The sequence below is a fragment of the Hoplias malabaricus genome, chromosome 9 (assembly GCF_029633855.1).
Source record: "Hoplias malabaricus isolate fHopMal1 chromosome 9, fHopMal1.hap1, whole genome shotgun sequence".
In the NCBI taxonomy this organism is placed as follows: Eukaryota; Metazoa; Chordata; class Actinopteri; order Characiformes; family Erythrinidae; genus Hoplias; species Hoplias malabaricus.
Genome location: NC_089808.1, coordinates 7,905,063 through 7,925,057, shown reverse-complemented (window position 1 = coordinate 7,925,057; position 19,995 = coordinate 7,905,063). Strand labels below are relative to the sequence as shown.

Here is a 19,995-nt window from a genome sequence, read left to right as displayed (position 1 = left end):
GGAATCTCTCTCTACAGTTGGTAGTAATGTAGCTAAATTCATTAACTACTGTCCACAAACTTTAGTTTATTTGTATACAAGGACAGTTACCAATTTATCTTGTGCCTTGCGCAGCAGCCATTTTATCAGAAACCCCCACCCAAGTGCACTTAGTAGACTGCAGTTTCTCAGCCCCCTCCACTCCGTGACCATTGTAGGATCACCACTGACTATATTTGGAGGGTGCACCATTTTTTTCAGCTGATGTGGCCATGTGCCATCGGACGCAACGCTGCTACGCTTTGGATTTTAAACACAGGGCCCCTGTTTAGTGATGAATTACTAACCAAACTAGTCAGGCCAAAGTGTAGTGCCCTCTGAGAGACACTGTAAATAAATATCAAATATCAGGCCCCAGTAATATATTATATTAATGTAATGGGACAAATTAAGAGAAACTGCAAAGATGTAGACTTGTGAGGGATTTATTTTTCTCAAAATAAACTGTTGCAGGGAAAATTAAACTTGTTTAATTGCAAAAGTGAAATACAGGAGGTCCTCGGGTTACGTCAGTCCTGAGATACGATGTTTCGTGGTGACGACACATCTCCCATTTACTGTATAAAGCCTTGTTTTGACTTAAGTGGTTTTACGTCGTAAAGCGAACTTCCTGTTTGGTGTGCACGGCGGAAGAATACACGGTTACGCGGCTCTGGACCGAGGAGGATAGGTGTTAGGATAGGATAAGTGCTTACAGTATGTTATTTACGTACAGTATTACGTACCTGCTCAATACTGGACCTGTGAGGTTCATATCTTGATGAATGGTTCAAATAGGTTAAATTTTGTAGAGACAATTTTAGTAGAACCACAAATTACACTTAAATGGTATGTGAACCAGACTGGAAGTGGAGAGACAAGATGCCTACGGAGATCACTGTGTGTACAGTAACATACACACCCCAATTTGAATTGAAGTTTTGAGTAAATATAACTAGACAGTCCCTTATTTATTAACAGTTTAAAGCACAATTACTGTACTTTAAGTATTGCATGTGACCTTTTCTTGTATTTTTAAATCTACACTTTGATTTTGGAATGTAGTCACGCTCTTCTGAAAGGCACATTCTGCTCTTATGGAATTTTAGTGTTTGGACTCCTCAACATCTCCTAAATCAGCGTGCCCACATGAGCGCCCTTACCCTGCCAGCAAATCTGATGGTGTGCTTTTAATCATGTGCACACAAGCATGACCACATCTGCATCAATATTCTCAAGCTGTTATGGCTGATTTGCTGCTCTCAAATACTGGATAACCAGTGGCTCTGGAATAAATCCGTCTTTGGGCCCCTTGAATCAATGCAGTTAATTTAGATGAAATGGCAAAAAAAAGGTATCCAGCAAATGCTCAGTGTAATATCTTTTGAAACGACAAATCCAGAGCAATGGTATGTTTGGCGATAATGAAATAATGTTGAGTTGGCTTATATTCTGAACAAGAAGCTGGAATCACGGCACACCAACTTTAATATTCATCTTCCTTGTCTATACACATTTTTGAATGTATATCTGTTGGATTTTAAAAGCTTTCTAATGCACACACTTGGGAATTTAGGAACGAATAACTCCTCCAGCAGGTGTATTAAACAACACTTTATAAACACACACATTTTTATAATTTTGTCATTCTGGAAATACATCATATAATACTGCATAACAAAATGCACATAACATAATATACTTGCATGGGACCACATTGCTGTAACTGGCTTCTTATTTGCCATGTTTCTGTTTGAATTTTCCACAAGATCCTTAAATGGAATGTAACTTTGCACCATTTTAATGTGGAAGGATAAACTTCAATAAGGTATTGAGGAATTGGACACCAACTTCAGCTTTGTCACAGGGCCTTAGATGGCAAGACAAATTTAAGCCACAGCATTTAAATTCATTACAGCATGTATGGGTGGGGAGGAGGGGAGAAACACCACCACCACCACCACAAGGTGGCGATATAACCACAGAGTACATTTAAAACACTGGACTTGGTCAAGCGAGATTTACATATCTGAAACAACACTGATCTGTGTCGTTGGACCATTATTTTACTTACGTTATACACAAATGTTAGGAGTACAGTCTTTATGACTCAAATAATACATCAGAATTCAATACTATTTGACAGCAGTGATTTCTCAGTTGAACATTGTGTTCTGGGTTTAAAATATGAATGCTTTATACAGAATACTAAGTATTAGACTCAAACATTAATAAAGTGCATTTGCAGAAAGAAGTGTGCCATAGGACTCCTCTTGTTAGAGCTATTCAAATGTTAGTATTCGTTAAAAAAAACAAAAAACACACAAACATAAGATGCAAACAATAGTGTGTACAACAGACTAATTTCAGACTATGACAGCTAGACAATGCTACAAGGTAATAGTCCTGCTTTAAAATGTGTACATGTCAGTAGAATGAATAACATCTATTACATAGACTTATTTTTTAATTAATTAATTTATTATTTTTATTTTATTTTATTTTTTTGCTGTTTTTGAAACTTCAGAGTTACACAATTATCTCCGTACTCAAACATATATTTGATTGGATAAGATGAACCTGCTGTCTGATGTTTGCTTTTTCATGCCTTGTTTGGGAGCTGTGAGGCTAACATCTAGCAAAACTTAAGCCTTACCAGTTAGCATTACTGTTAGCATTGTACATTCTGTATACTTAATGCTCTCAGTTGCCCCCGACTACATTAGGTTGTTTAATACACAACATACAAAAAAATTTATCTTCATGATGTTGTATATACTACAGTTTGTAGTGAGGCTAAGCTACTTTTGTTCATATCTATAGAATGTTGTAGCCTTAACACTTGCCTTAAGCTAATTTAGTCCTAAATAATTGACACTAGTGATATCCTTACATTGTCCAAAACTGGCAACACTTCATACAGCATTAGGTGCTATATTTATGGCCTGCTGTTGTCTGTGTAATGTTCCTGCTAGAACGACATTGACCAGTTACCAGCAAAACTAAAACCTGCATACATTGTTTTAGATTTTGATATTCTGGTCAAGCAGCATGACCAGGCTAAACTAGCATCAAATATGACTTTATTTGGAATAAAGTTGCATTTTCACAGCACAATGTAGTTCAGGATTGCACTTTATGGCTTATTTGAAGTCGTTTTGTCTGCAGTGACTCTCTGCCCTCTCACATGCTTCATAGGCAAATAAATTTAGCTAAATATCTTAGTAAATTTTACCAGCAAACCCTGGACCTCAGCAGTAGACCTTGTATATACGTTTAAGTAGACCACAGTGATCCCTGTGTGTTTACACTTGGTATCAGAGCATTAGCATGTTCACATTCTGTGCCCAGGCAGGGTGAGCACTCTCTGTACAGAGTGTACCCACCAGTTATATGAACTGGACTTTGGGGGATCAAATGTGCCTGGGCACGGATTACCTAGTGAGTACACTCTATATAAATTTTACCCTCAAAGTCTGTCTTCAAGGCAGCAGCAACTGGGATTAGCAATGTAATCTTCTGTACTATGTATGTAAATAATGGTGCTTTTCCACTGCATGGAACCTACATGGCCCGGCTCACCTCTTTTGCTTTTCCTCTTGCCAAATCTGGCACCTGGTCCCTGGAAGCAAGTATATTTTTATTTATTTTTTGTGTCTCTGCTCACGCCTAATACGAATCGAGCTGTGTAACCCTTTCATAGTGCTGATTGGCCAGAGAGACCTGTAATAAATTAGCCGCTTGTAAAAGTAAACAGCATCATTTAAAAAGGAAACTGTCAAGCTGATCCCATGCTGTGAAAAAGCACCATTTTGTTTTGGTGTAAAAGCACATAAGCAAAACTACAGAGGCGAACTTGACGACAAATCAGTCTTGCCTGTTTAGAAACATCTGACATGTTGAAACATATTACAACAACACTGCTATATAAAAGCAATTGTCCTCAACCTAAAACATAAATCCTTTAGTAGATTATCTCGCAGTGTTGGAATGATGATCTGGTGGAGCCTGAGTCGACCTCTGCTTGGAGCAAAGGATTTTGGCGAATGCCCTTCGGAAGCTGCTGTGACATAGAGGGTAAAGGAAGGGGTTGATCGCAGAGTTCAGCCAAAGTAGCCAGAAGGTCACTTCATACCAGTGGTGAGAAACACACTGCCCCCTGCATGCTGCACGTATGATCATCAACAGTGTGTATGGTGCCCAGCATACAGCAAATACGCAAACTATGATTGCCAGGGATTTGGCAATCTTCTTGTCTTGTATCAATCGTGTACACTGACTGCTTCTCGCAGACAGACTGTCATTGCGATCCACTGCAGGAGAAGAGGAGCAGAGCTCAGAGCTTTTGTCTCCTTCTTCACTGGGCTGCTTCTTTTTCAGAATGAAGGAGCTGTGACATATGTAGGAGGCTAAACGGAGTCTCTCTCGCTTGGTAGACGGAGCAGATCCTTGGAATTGTGATGAGCTCATCTCTTGCCGGTGCCGTAACCTCCTCTTTCTGATGCTGCGGTAGATGCTGAGGTTGAAGTAGGTCACTGACAGGAAAGGAAAGAAAAACTCCAGCGTTGAGGCACAGAGCAGGAAGTACCAGGTGTAGAAGAATTCTGCAAAACACTCATCTTCCGGTACATGGCTTTCTCCAGTAAATCTCTCCCACAGAAGTATGGCAGGGCCATAGAGGAGGAAGGCTAATATCCACACGGTGGCCATCTTCCCAAGGGCACAGCGTGTCATCCCCTGCCTGGCCCGGTATGACACCTCAAATTAGGAGCAGGGAGGGCAGAAGAGGGGGGGAAAAAAGTGACGTTAATTTAATATGCAAGTTCATAACAAACGGACACCTTGGAGATTATGCTACCTGTCATAAGCTTTGGCACAAATACTGACAGCTTATTTCCATATATTTGAAGCAAAGTGAAGACATCTAAATGGAAGGCTTTGAAATCGCAAATTACTTGAGATTGCATCAGTGAAATTACATGCATCCTGCAAACAGCCTTGATGCAGCTTTACATATTTTTTCGCCATTCTCTCATTTCATGGTTTCCTGTAGGGCTGAAAAAGATGCACACACCGTGCTTTGACGTTGTTGGCAGCTGAACCACTTTGATTTGTGAGAAATGTTTTTTTTTAGTTCTGCACTGAAACTACTTTGCAAAGTAGTTAACATCGTCAGGGAATTTACAAAGAATTACATTTCATATCCCACAAATTAGCACTTCCTTCAAACACCATTACACCTGTTAATCTAGGTAAAGGACAAGAAATGTCATCGTTCTTCCCCATCACTCAATCTTAGTCACCATGGGCTCTCTTACCTGACCCAGCAAATTTGGCAGTTGGTTTTCTCCTCCGAGTTGTTGAAGCATGTCATGTGATTGAGAAAACCTTGGTAGTCCTCACCGTCCATGCTTAATGATAACTTAATGGAGAGTGGCAAAGTGTGGTGGTACGCTTGCTGTCACTCTGGAGGTATATACCCTTACACAGTAAAAGTATACCATATTCTATTATTTTTAAATATTTAGTTGCACCCTTTCATGTTCAGCACTTATTTTATTGTTTTATTTTACACGGTACTTTAATGAAACTTACAAATATACACCTCTTCTGGAGAAGACAATGTAATGTACCTTTAGGGAACACAACTGTACCACAGTTGTACCTTTTGTTTTTAAAAGGTACCTTAAAACGTTTGAGAACCACCGCGTTAGTCCATCTTGTGGATTTAAGCGTGATGCGTGTTTTTAACACTGAAGGCGGTGGTTCTCAAGCTTTTTAGACCAAGTACCACTATGGAAGCAAATCTGTCTCATCAGACTTTGAAATATTACTACTTTTGAATTTGTAGCACTGAATTTTGTTTAATTTGAATTTAAGTCTCAGGGCTATGTTCACAGGGCCATGACAAAAAATTCCAAGTAAAATTTCTTCATCTTCAGGACATCAATAGTGTGTTATGTTGTGCCTTAAATGAGCCTTTCAGATTTCTGAGACACTTTGAAAATAAAGAGATAATATCCGCGGAAAGAAGCTAAACGTGTAGTTTTTCCACGGTATGGAAGTTGTGTTCGTATTTCACCATCTAGCGGCGACAGAATGCAACTAGTGCAGCATTTTAAGGTGGAACAGAAAATCCAAATGAACAGATTGCTTATCCTTTGTATCCCGGATGTGTATCTGAATTTTTTCACTCGTATTTTGGCATCTGAATTTGAAATCTATCGAATTTGAGCAACTTTGAAATATCAATTGAATTTTTTTAAGCTTGAGTTTTTTTTTAATCTAAATTTATTAACCTTGAATAATAACAGTGAAAACGTGTTCTTGAAAATTCACGAGTTCAATTCAAGAGCAATTATATTCAGATGCATAATCGCGAAGCAAAAAATTAAGGTGTAAATCTGAAGACTTTAAATTCAGAAGAAACAAAATTCAGATGCATAATTTCAGTGCAAAATAAATCAGTGCTATAAATTCAAAGGTGGTAATATTTCAAAGTCTGATGAGACAGATATGCTTCCATATACCACCCATTAACAAACCAAAACCTCCAAGTACCACCTATGATTTTTACCACATAAACATGTGCGCCCCTGGTTCTTCCTCTGTTCCGGAGGCATAAGACTTGCTTGACGTGTTTGTATTGCTTTTTATTTAATTGACATTTTGTGTTAATGCAAATTATCTAAAATGACTGCTACAAATTAGAGAGAATGCAAATAAATATAGGCCCGAACTTAACGTTTTAAACACAGTTATAAATTTATGAGAAATAAGCATTTTGAAAGAAATAAAAGTGAGAAGAGATCAATTTAATAACAGTTATGTGCTTTTATAGGCTACAGGTGAAAACAGAGCAGCGTTTGTGGCAGGTCACAACGTCTCTATGCGCATGTAGCAGGTGAAGGAGGGGTGGTGCTGTGTTAAACCTTGTTTCAGGGCTGTAATGATGCGAACAACAGCCACGGTTTCCTTCAGCCGAGTGCTTTCTTTTATTTTGCCTTCACGTGTACAGAATTCTCAATTTAGTTCTCTTTTTTCCTCTGGATTTAGTCATTATGGGCTTCAGAGTATTTCTCGGGCTTGGTCTCGGTTTGCTTTTTTCAATTTTGCCTTGCCCTTTTTATAATAAAATCCAAATTGCTCACATCAAAACACAAATTAGTTTCATTTGGGCATAATTATGAAAACTGTGAACCATTATGTAATTTACAGATAAAGATTTTACATTTTCAGTTATGAATAAATTCCTTAATTTACTCGTGAAATCCACCTCTTGCTGCTTTGCGTACCACAGTTTGACAACCACTGGCCTAAGTGACACATGCATATGTCAGAGGAGGGAAACTTGAAGCTATAGTTAAGTTGGATGCATGCTCCTAACACGTCTATAGGCTGCTCAAAACTTAACTTACTACCATTAAACAGCTCATAATAGTAAAGATTGTGTGAAGGATTGAGTTAATTTACATAACCCCACGTCCCCAACTTGATCTAAACCCACATTCTCATGTTGTACATGTAAAATATGGCCAAATTCTGTGGACACATCCAACATTTAATCTGAAAAGTATTAATATGAAGCATGTTAGGATTTTGACTGTATGCTGGAGCCTAGCAATAAGGATGTGATGGCATTCAGCCACAAGAAATAGGTCAGATACTGGTTTCAGAAGACCATTCTGGGTCATTAATGCCACTCAGTCTCATCCCAAATGTACACTACATCCCAACCACAATGTATGATGGTGATATATGCTTATCTAGATGTTTAGTATTGATTTTTGGTGACCTTGGGCTAATGGGCACTTGTCCCATTTCATGTTTTCTTATAATAAAGAGGTCTTCAAAGTATCATCCAGTAAAACCCTGGCCTGGATCTAAGGTCTGGATTTGAAGATCCCTGAACGTATGTCCCTCAAAAAGGGACCTTTTTATAGTAACTGAATTTACTAATAAGGAATTGGTTTTCATATTTATATGTTTTTTGTTTGAGAAAGTAGAATGTTATCTTTAGAGAAAGCTACATCGTAAAAGACGTTAGGGAAATGGTAAAGTGGGTTGGTATGAATACTGTATTTGGGACACCATCTGACCTCAGTGTTATACCTAATCATCATCATCATCCAGAACCACCTTGACCTTGGTCCAATTTGTTGTTTTAAAGATGTGTGCAAAAGACCAGGAACTACGTAGCAAAGCCAGGAAAATGTCTCTAATCACTATTGAAATAGCATGACTAAGTGCTACTCCATTTACACTACAACAGCTCTTAAAAAAATGAGGGAGAAAAATGCAATATGCAATAGCAGCCTTCAAAACCTCTGTGCAAATCATGAAGAAAACGGGCCAAACAAAACATGCCATCTCTAGCACAATAATGGAAATGATTTGCGTTTTGGCAGAGGCGAGTGAAAAGCGAGCCGAGAGACGAAGGGAGACACGGTGAGAAAGTAAAAATCTCAGGCTGTTGATTGAAGAGCTCTTTAGCTGAAGCACTCGCTCAAAGGAGCCCCCTCCTAATGAACATATTAAAGAGCGGCAGCTGCTGGGCTCTAAATTAGTGCGTTACCTGATGATCCCCACAGATCTGTCGGCCATTTCAAATTCTTATTCATGCCGCCTGCCTGACCCCTACAGAGCTAGGGGAAAGAGGTATGGCGTTTAATGTTTAATGTTGTGCCCTCCTACATTTACTACAGTATATTTTGCACTGTGTTGCTTAGTCTTGGAAACTAGTGGTCGACCATGTTATGAGTAAATTTATAGCTGTAACTTTTAAAGTAAACTTGTAACTTTTAAAGGGGTTTTAGGACTGTTAATCCGTATTGTATTGCGGTGTAGGTGTTAATGACACTAAGGTCGTACGGTGTAAATATTGCCAATAGCCTTTTTTTTTTATTCTTTCCTCCCCCCGTTGTTGGCACAGTTTGTTTTATGAAGAATCGTGTTTAAATCAATGAAATTCACAATGGTTTAGTCTCATTTAATGTCATGCCTTCAACTGTGCCCCATCACTGTTTCAACAGTGGTTTTAATATATTGCAAGCGAACAAATAAGATATTAGGCCAAACATTTATGGACACATGCACGTCTGTTTCCTCTGAAATGAAGACTTTTGCCCCGTTTTGCTGCAGTAACGGCTTAAACTCTCGGCTTGCTGTTGGGATTGTTTGTGAAGTCAGGTACTGTTGTTGCTGGATGATTTGGTTCTGGATCATAAATGCCATTTCAACTCATCCTAAAGCAACTGAATGGAACTCCAGGGGATGTAGTTCCATAGCGCCATAGCCCAATGCTAGGCACTGCTCCAGAATGTCCTATTCTATTGGCCCTTTTCTGTTGATACTCTACAAAACGTTTGGCATTTGATTCAGTTTCTGCAAATGGTGCCTCTTTAAAATAGAAAAAAATAATTCATTAGAAGAGGAGTGTGCCCCCCCCCCTTTTTTTTTTTTCCTCCCTTCAATATCACATACCCATACTATAAAGATGAGTTGCAGTAGTTCACAACAGGTTACTTTTTACTGAAACCATTCCAGTCAGACTGATACACATCTGTGCAGCATGTGGCAGACCAATTAGAACCAAGCTGCAGAACTGGTGACTTGACAATGTCAATTTAAAATATCTAGACACCTGTTTTGTGAATTTGTCTCCCGTAGCTGAATTACTGCAGCACACACTGCTTCTGTATATTCAGTAGGAAAGGAATAGAAAAGAATGAGCTGGGTCAGTGAGCAAATGACTACGTTCACAATTCTCAATGTCAATAGTTGGCTGCGGTCCCCAACCACCGGGTCGCGACCCGGTACCGGGCCGTGGGCCATTAGGTACCTGGCCGCACAGAACATTTGATTTATTTTTTTTATTGATTATCAGTCTAAATGTTGATGTTTTATTTTGAAAAGTAACTTCTGTGCGGAATGACCCACGGATGGCGAAAGAATGGATCCGCGACCCATTTGTAAACAAACCTGGTGAATGGAGCCTGTCCGTGCTAGAAGAGGATCAACTGCTGGACATTGCAAATGACGGTGGCCTTAAAAGTATGTTTCAAACAACAACTGTCCAGTGTTCTGGGTTAAAATCGAGGCAGAATAACCCTGAGATCGCCCAAAATGCATTGAAAGCCCTGCTTCCATTTCCAACCACCTATCTTTGTGAAGCAGGATTTTCTCTAGTGACCGCAACCAAAACGAAACTATGGAACAGATTGAACGTACGGAACACACTACGGATGTCACTGTCTCCCATTATTCTGAGATGGGACCGGCTCGTTCCAGAGAAACATGCTCAGGGCTCTCACTAATTGACATTATTATTATTATTATTATTTGATTGACGTGTTCACCCTTTTATATAGAAATGACCAGTATTGTCACTTGAATCGAGTTTAGTTTTTTATTATAATTATTTCTTATTAGAAAGGATTTTCGTTCTAAAATGAATATTTTCATTTAGAGAGATGTTGTTGATTATTAATTTATGAACAAAAGGTTGTTTGTTGTCTGTTGATGTTTGCATTTGACATAAGACCACTGCGGATGATTTATTATTAGATTACGTCATTAACGATTATCGAGCAAGGCCTGAGCATATGAAGGCCGGTCCGTGAAAAACATTTTCCTAGATGAAACCGGTCCGTGGTGCAAAAAAGGTTGGGAACCGCTGGGCTAAAGTGAAGTATAGTCACTAGTGTTGAGCTACAGAGCAGTGAAACTGTATTCTCTTAAGTAATGGAAGCTCCATCTGGTTCCTCGGATGTATTTGCAGTGGCATTTAGTGAGGTCAGGTACTGATGCTGGATGATTAGCTCTGGATCTCAAAAGCCACTCAGAGACATTGGATGAATTACTTCAGAGAACATGGTTCCTCTGATCCCTAGCCACCACTACGCTTTGGCTACTAGGACCTTGGGCTTATGTGCGACTGATCCAGGCCATGTCCTTAATAGAAGAATACTGCCATATACCCTTTGTTACTACACCAGTAGAGGTGCAAACTCCCTAGAGGTCTTTTAATTTTAGAAAAAGCCTTCAAACCTATTGGATGGTAGGCAGCGGCTGAAATTAAACCTACATTTTCTACCCCACATTGCTCCCAGTGATTCCAGGTAGGCACCTGACCCACAGAGACCCTGAACTGAATGAGCAGTCACAGACAATAAATGAATACACAAACATGAATTCTCTGTCCTTTACTGTAAAGTTACTCACTGTTGAAGGTAGGAATCTTTCCTGTGTCATTGCTGCTAAACTGCAACTCTGGTGTACGCATACGCAGTCCAATATTGAGCACTCACTCAAACTCATTTGGAGTAAAACATTTTATTTACATTTCTGGATCTGTATGAAACGTGTTATGGCATGGCACTTTTTTGGGGGGAAGCTTAATTGCCAGCTCTGGGGTTTAAAAAGAAGTGATGTCCACAATAGATTTTGAATTGGACTCCGATGAGATGGAGTTTAAAGAACAGGACACGGGCAGCCTGCCTGTAGCATCTGAAGCCCATGAATGCTGTCCGTGTGTCCAAATTTGGAAAAGAAAAAAACGAGTCTCTGCTGCAGAAATGGAAGGAAATAAAGCGACAGACACTGAACAAAAACAAAGAACCCAGAATGTTTATCCATCATTTGTTAAATAACAAGACATGTTATATATTATATATATATATATATATATTATCACTGCAGAATTGTTTTGAAAGAATTGTTGGGGACTGGATGCTGTTTGTGTCCAATCCATGCCTTTTCTAAAATGGACTTTGCGTTTCGTAATAATCATGATCACATGAATGAAAGTATCAGTTTTACACATTACATGCACAAAATACAAGAAATATATTCTTATTGCAATACTTTTGCTCTTCCAAATGTGCAAAAAAATCTGAGGACTATGCAGTGACCATTCAGCGATGCCATCTGGTGAAAATGGTAACGTTTTTAAATTTTCTAAAACGGGCAAATCGGACTATTATTTTTTTTTTTTTTATTATTGTTAAAATGAGAAATTATTCCATATGTTATGTGTGCTCTAATTACAGAAATTAATTGGGATCTAACAGAGAACACATAGAAATGTTTATTTGTAAATATTCCAAATCATGATACTGGTTCCAATTTTGTAATGTGGGATCTGATTGTTTACAATTTTAGAATCAATTATAAGTTCTTTTTACAATGTATTATACATGTTAAAGTCTAGTGCAGTGAAGTGCAAAGCAATGTACACCAAAATATCATAGCACACTATTTACAAATGCACACCAATAAAGAACCATCTCCAAGGTGTTCAGAAGCCTTCAAAGGACACAAGTGTCAATCAAAAGCTCAGTGTTGGAACACTAAAGTGAACAAGTCAGAGACTAGGATAAGAATTATGCTGCCAGTCACCAGATACCTACTGTGTGTTTAATTACCCTAATCTATGGTAATTACAATGTATAATGAATAATGTAATATGATATTAAGAAAGAATTATAAATCTCTACACAGAAAACACTTGAGCTCTGGAGCCAATCTTGAAAGCTTTCTGCCAAAATGTTAACTGATCGTCATGTTCTCTTGTGGTTGAGGAGCTATATTCTGAGTTTGGATTTTACAAGTTTTGACAGTGAACCTGATCTTCAGTAGACGGAGGAGGTAACCCAGTCCGCTACAGTTTCTGCTGTAGTGTTCTGAGTTGGGGAAAATGAAGAAGAAAAAAAAGACTCTTCCTATCTGGAAAATATTTATTCTGCACCACAAAATGAAGGGAAAACATCCTCCATTGATGATTCTGCCAGTACATATGCATTTAAAGTGTGTATGTTTTATTTTATATAAACAGACAAGTTCACCAAATAGACGTTGAGATTTTGAATTTTAGAACATTTATCGAACTGGAATTACAAATTGTTGTTAAGATTAAAATTGTTGTGAATCTTTATCACAATTTTGAATGATGGATAAGTAACCGTATCACTTGTGGATATGTCATAATAGTCAGGAATATGAAAGCGTGGAAGATTCTGACCTGTATTTGTTCAGTCCCAGCAAAATGAATTAAGCCTATGTAAAAATTTGGATGAGTGCATGTCACCAGACGGCGCTAGATAGGTCAAATAAGTTTCGAATTGTAGATTAAAATTTGGATTAATACATGGATCACAATACTGAAATTCAGAGCCATATTTGGGCTTCTTAACTGGGATCACAATACTAGAATGTTGGATTGATTTCTGGATCCCAATATTGGAAAATCAGACTACAGTTTGGGTTCCAGGAATCGATGCAACAGTTTTGATAATTGGTGAAACACTTTGGGCTTGTCACTAGATTATAAAATGATCTGGACCCCCAAATTGGAATGTAAATCCAAATATTATATTAGCTCCATTTTTGTAATCCACTAAATTGTCTACCTTCCAAAGTTAGTATCTAGATTTCAGAATAGTTACCAGTTATGATACTGGATATTTTTTAGGAATCTTCCAAAACTGTTATGGAATCTTAGTTCAGTATTTGGGTCAACAACTAGGATCACGATACTGGAATCTTAGGTGAAATTATTGGGGTCATACCTGGTGTTATCAGTCATAAATTGCCTAAATTCCAAAGTTGTGTTTAGAGACCACCCTCCATGTTTTTAAGTAGTTTTTTAAAGCCTGTTTTAGCTGATGGGAACTTTTTTTTTAATTCTGTCAGGTCTTGGAGAGTTGTCAATTGTTATTCATTGATATACTACTTCCTGGCTGGTTTGAATTTATACTGAATAAAGGAGTGTGATCTCTGATTTTGCACAGTGCTGTAGCACAAATGGCTCACTTTTGGCTTTATATAAATGTTTTTGCTGTGTGTTCAAAAATCAGTCCCAAAAATATGTAGGCTGATTAGATCCATGGTAGTCGAATGATTTTTACCACCAAATTCGGGTATGACTTATCCTGTGTTTTGATTAACTGAGTCAGCTGAGGCATTCTGGCGACTAACTTCTCTGTTTGACATGCAGTAAATGTGTAAAGACACTTTCATTCAGAAACCTAGCCAAGCTGGACTTTTTTTTCCTCAAGCTGTTTGTAATGGCAACTTGGGTGTGAGTTCAGAACACACAGATACTTGCTTAAAGATCCATTTAATCAGTGTATTTTAATCAGTTTTACTACTGTTGCTAAGTATGTTTACAGCACAGTCCTGAAATTAAGGAGGCGGGGTGTGGATGCCTACCCTCCTCAGTGTTACATAGTGAAGTTTCTGTAGTGCTCCTCCTGGAGTAGCAATGACAGAAGCTGTATTCTCCCTTTTACAGGTCAATGGAGCGTCACCATGATTTAGAAGCTGTAATTTTAAGGTAAAAATGCTACCTTGCGTTCCGTGAAATGAGACATTTTGATGCTAATTTGTACTGCAAATATGCTTCCCCGCTTCTGTTTTCTCTGGCTGACCGAATACCAGCTTATCTGGAAACTGCTGAACTGGGAGAGTAACTTTGCACTGTCCAGCTGAATTTAGAACCCACCTCCTTAATAAAAAAGCCTCTTATGAACTGAATTTCTAAAATATATTATAATTGAAACAGCGGTCAGCCAATTATTTGGCACCTATTAGTCTACTACTCCTCTAAGTAAAGGAAAATCTGACAAATGTCCTCAAAAAAAACCTGCGGGGAGAGCAGTGCTGGCAGCAAATTAGAATATCATCAAAATTAATTTATTTCAGTAACTTATGGATGCATTAAACAGGGATCTATTTTAAGCATTTGTTTCTTTCTTGTTGATTATTATGGTTTACAGCCAATGAAAACCAAAACAAACTTCAATCTCTCAGAAAATTAATATATTATATAAGACTAAATTATTGAAACGTAAGCCTATTGAAAAGTATGTACAGTATACGCACTCGATACTTGTTCAGGGCTCCTGAATTACTGCATCGACGATCAGTCTGTGACAGACTGAGGTGTTATGTAAGCCCAGGTTGCTTTGATAGCGGACTTCAGCTCGTTTGCATTGTCTGGTGTCTCTCATCTTCCTCTTAACAACACCCCATAGATTCTCTATGGGGTGTAGATCAGGCGAGTTTGCTGGCCAATTAAGCACAGTGATGCTGTGCCAAAAGTACCAATACCTGGTTTAATAACCAGTGTGGACAGGTGCCAAGTCGTTCTTGAAAATGAAATCCACATCTCCATAAAGCTTGTCAGCAGAGAAAAGCATGACACTCTAAAATTTCCTGGAAGATGGCTGCACTGACCTTAGACTTGAAATAACACAGTGAACCAACACCAGCAGATGACACAGCGCCCCAAACCATCACTGATAGTGGAGACTTCACACTAGACTCAAGCAGCTCAATAAACACTTGAAATGGATCATTGTTTGTAATGAATCTGTGTAATGTGTTTCAATTTTTGAATTGAATTACTGAAATAAATATACTTTTTGATATTTTAATTTAATTAAATGCCCCTGTAAGTCCTATATTTAATTCCAGCCTATTACCTTAAATAGGTTCAGCTATGGGCCTGAAACATAGGACCATAAATAGCTTGGAGTAATCAAACTCAGAAGAAACATTTTGCTGTTTAAAGCCATCTTTTTTTTTAATTTATTCCTTAAGCACAGAGTATTGCCTTCCATTTTTATTTATAACCGAGGGTCAGGATGATCTGCTCCAGTAACTTTCTTAGAAAAACCCAGTGCATGACAAAGAGTTCGCTAGCGCAGACTGCTTGATGATAAACCATGAGAGAAATGTTTTTTCCAAAATGAAATGCCCAATTCTTTTAATAGTCAACTTTTGGACCTTGTACCTTTCCACCCATCGTTCTCAGTGCTCCTCCTTCATTTGCACTCATTAAACAAGTGACATGCTTTTAGTGTAAACTCAGAACCTCGCTTCATGTTGTGGTCTTTCGTTTTTGTTGTTTATTTTTATATATTTTTTTTCCATCTGCACTCAGCCTCCTTCCCCACCTTTGATTGAAGCTACTATCTAAAGTAGAGTGAAAATGGACAAAGGCAGAGTTTGTGAGATCAAATAGCACAGAGTGCCAGATTAAAGGCTGAGATTACGCCTGTGTGGTTTGGATTCGCTGCTCTGATGTTAAGTGTGTCTGTGTGTCTGTTGGAGGGAGCACTAAACAAAAGCAGGCGTTGTCGGGGTGCAGCGGAGCCGTCTGCTCGCATGGAGCTCCTATAAGAGCTTTGAAGCTTTTGTAACACTTCACCAAGAACGTGCTTCATTTATATTCCTACGGTCCATTAGATTAGTGGGCGGACCACTTGGGTGATACATTAATACTCTGCAGGTCACAGTTGTGGCAGGAGAGTGGTGAAAACAGTGTTTCCTTCAGTGCTTAGCATTAGCATGTTCTTAGCTCCTGTCAGTGGTTCTTAAAAATGGCCATGATTAGCCGAGCCTATAAAAACAAATGTACAATCTGAGTTTCTGTTCTCGTAATCACAAAACATGATCAAACTGAGAAATGACGCTCGATTTGGTTTATGTGTGAAATATATGTGAACGGGGAAAGTCTTCAGTGACAAGACGATGATAAACGCTGGATAAAGCAACTGGATCCTTGAGGCAAACATGATTTAACAGCTATTTAATTGATTTCTCTCATTATAAAGCACTGTTTATGAGGCATGCATGTCTCACTTGAATGCTATGGGGAGTCTAATCAAAAAGAGCAAGTCCTGTTAGGTCTATGTCACCAGAAGATTTTCCTCCATAATTTTTTCAAATATTTATGTCATTCAGTTTTAAAACAATGTTAAAAAGAAACATTTGTAAACATATTTAATAAAACATCCATAATCTTTTTTTAATGTTTATAACAATGTTTTAAGGGCTTGTTCACATTTGTCATTTTATATTGTTTATCATTTTCATTTATGTTTATTATATTGTTTATTCCACTTCATTAAGATGCTGCAGATATGTTGGGTTTTTTAAGCATTGTGCACTTAGTTTTATAAATCAATTAATCCACTAAAAAAAAAAAAACCTGAATCTCAATGGTTAATGAGGTCTCCCCAAATTGTCAATGTTAAAGTAATAACTTATTAATCATGTAAAAATAATACAAAACTTATTTTTCTTAAAATATGTCACACCCTTGTCCACCATGTGCTCTCTTAGCACATGGCTCTATTTGTTATTGTCCATGTCTCCGCCCATGTCCCGCCTTTGTTCCTCCTCCCAATCCGTGTCTCATTTGTAGTCCTGCCCCCTCGTTATCAGTCTCAGGTGTCCTTGTGTGTATACAAGTCCCTTTGTCTCTGTACGTTTGTTGGTCATTCGTTTCATTTCCCAGGTCATGTTGTTCAGCCTTCTAGTCTGTCTGTCCTGTTTGCTTTAGCTCTCCGTGTTTATGATTAATCTGTCTGTCTGTGCAGTTTCTCGTTTCAGGTTGTCGTTTCTCATTTATCTTGTTACTCAGTCTAGTCTGTCTGTCTCCACACTGTTTCACCGTTGTCATTTCCTCCATTGTTTTGCTCCCTCCAGTCTGTCAGTCGCTCATTTTCTTTCCTCATTCCGTTTTGTTTCGTTTTTGCCTGAGTCTTTGTCTTTGTTTTGTTATATTTCGTTTCTATAAATAAAGAGTTTACTGTGTGCATCCACCTCCGTCAGTCCACCCCCTTGATCCTGACAAAATATAACTTATCTGGGTCATTATGTACAAATGTCCTTAGACAAAGTAAAGTTAATGTAAAGCTTGAGAACCAAAAAGTGTCCCTTCAAAACTGTCCCTCTTTGCACTCGTAATGGCTTCTCCTAATCCAGACACCCAATTAAGAAGTTTTAGCAGGAAATCACTTGACATGCTTTTGCAAGTTGTCTTCAGAAACCTTTGGAAATGTGGGGCACTTGCTTTGCTCTGACTCTGATTCTTCCCATTCAAATTCATTACAGAGAGCTGTCTTTGCCTTTGGAATAAACTATTGCCAAGTTCATAGAAATATAAATCAGTGCTCATAATTCAGTGTTATGCTAAATACATTGAAATGGAAGTGGTCTTTCTTTGTTTGGGTGTGTGTCTAACTACAGAAATCTTTGAATTCACATCTCAGGCTTAGAAATGCAAATTAGTAAAACACACAAACATCTCAAATCAGACTCAAGTTTATAAGATCAATTTCCAAATCCTAGCTTTCCAGTTTGTGATTTTTGATGTCTCCCTCAGCCTGCCTTGCCCTTTAATTCCTTATGCAAGTGCCATACAAATCAAACTGATTGACGGTCTGGGACTCAAGGGTTATATTTTTATGATTCCCTGCATGTCCAATGGGGAGATACAGACTGAACAGATACACATCCCTCCCAAGGTAAAACTATGTAAATATATTTCCTTGGGGTCCAGATTTATATTTTAGATATGCCTAGGGTTGAAAAGGGGGTGGAAATTTTCAGTTAAATTTCCAGTCAATCACTGATAACTTTCCATGGGTACTTTGGAAATGTTCGAAAATGTAAACTTTCTATGGAAATTTGGTGAATTTGTTGGATTTGATAGAAAAGATTGGTTAATTTTAAAGGAACTATATCATACACTATCATCAATGTACTACTTTTTTGACATGAAGGCATAACAAAACAAATAACTAACAAGGCAGTCTTCTGTTAAATAAAATGACATGTAAAAACACTAAGGCTAATGGTCCTCAGAATGTTAAATAAATAATGTATCAATTCTTGGTTACAGAAACCCGTTGAGGCAAAAATACATAGGTAGCTAGCCTTTTACTACCCTGCTAGCCTTGGTAAACTAGTCCCTTAAATGAAATTGTTCATTGAGCTTTTCTGATTTACCAGTTTACCAGCAACTATTAAGATGAACTCTCACAGTTGCTAAGTGTTTCAATACTACTAAATATAAACCTCATCTAAACGTACCTGACTTTACATAGTGCTTTCATCCAAATGTTTGCTTTCAGAAGTGGGGGTGTGTGTCAGGTTTCTAGAAATCATCTGGACATATGCTGTACATGTGATGAAGGAATGAACAGTGCCTGCAGTAGGCGTGGTGTCAATAGCCCTTGAGTGTGTAATGTTCCTGGGATTGAGGAGCACTATTCTATGATGCTATGTTTTGGTATCATATCTGATTATTTTAGACTAAGATTTTAAGCTTATGGTTCAGAATTTAAAAAAAAACTGTATGCAAATTTCTCACCTTTAGCTTGGAATATTCCCATTTAATTCCCATGATTACCCATTAATTTCTGTTAATTCCCATGGTAAATTTCCCAATTTTAAAAATTCCCTGAATTTTGCAGAACCCTAGATGGGCTTCTCAAGCACAGTCCAGCTATAACAATCCAGTTCTAGATTAAATGAGTTTTTAGAACGTCGTTACAATGGTGAGAGTAAGTTATTTAAATGAGGCAGATAGAGAACAACAAGCTACTTGGTAAATTTAGCAAAGTTAATTATCTTGGCACGCTTTCTCTGTAGGTCATTCTGTGATTTCAAAAAATGTCTCTGTCCTAACTGAACCAGATCTAACATTGTCTTGTTTCTGCAGTCACTTTCCATTCTCTCAGCTCTACTAACAATACAGGACCCTGTTCAGTCATCAGGACCACCAGAAAACACGTGGGATTTGGTGTTGGATAACTCTCAGCGCTGCAGTGAAACTTGGTTTTCAAGGGGACACAGCAGTGCTGCTGGACTGTGTCCAATCCACTCAATCCAGAGCAACACACACTGTCCACCATTTTAGAAACACGTACCCTCGTCAGAGACAGTAATGTTAATCATCGTCCTAATCATTCATCAGTGAACACAGGACACTGTTGGCTGCATATTTTGATTGGTAGACAATCCTTAGTCCAGCGGTGACATTGAAGGGTTTAAAACTCGAGCGGTACAGATGTGTCCGATATAATTATACCAGCTCAACACACATCAACACCACAACACTATTCAACAACCCTAAACATATCAACTAATCAAATCAGACCTATTCTATGGGGGTTCTTACCA

At 38.2% G+C, this 19,995-nt stretch overlaps 1 protein-coding gene across 1 annotated transcript in view; it reads right to left on the bottom strand.

The window, feature by feature from the left end:
* Positions 1–1,632: 1,632 nt before the first annotated feature.
* Positions 1,633–19,995, bottom strand: part of LOC136707350 (histamine H3 receptor) — a 32,661-nt gene continuing 14,298 nt past the window's right edge. The window contains exon 3 of the mRNA XM_066681359.1: positions 1,633–4,776. Coding sequence (XP_066537456.1) covers positions 3,991–4,776 — 786 coding nt within the window. The 3' untranslated portion in view covers positions 1,633–3,990. The remainder of the gene's footprint in view (positions 4,777–19,995) is intronic.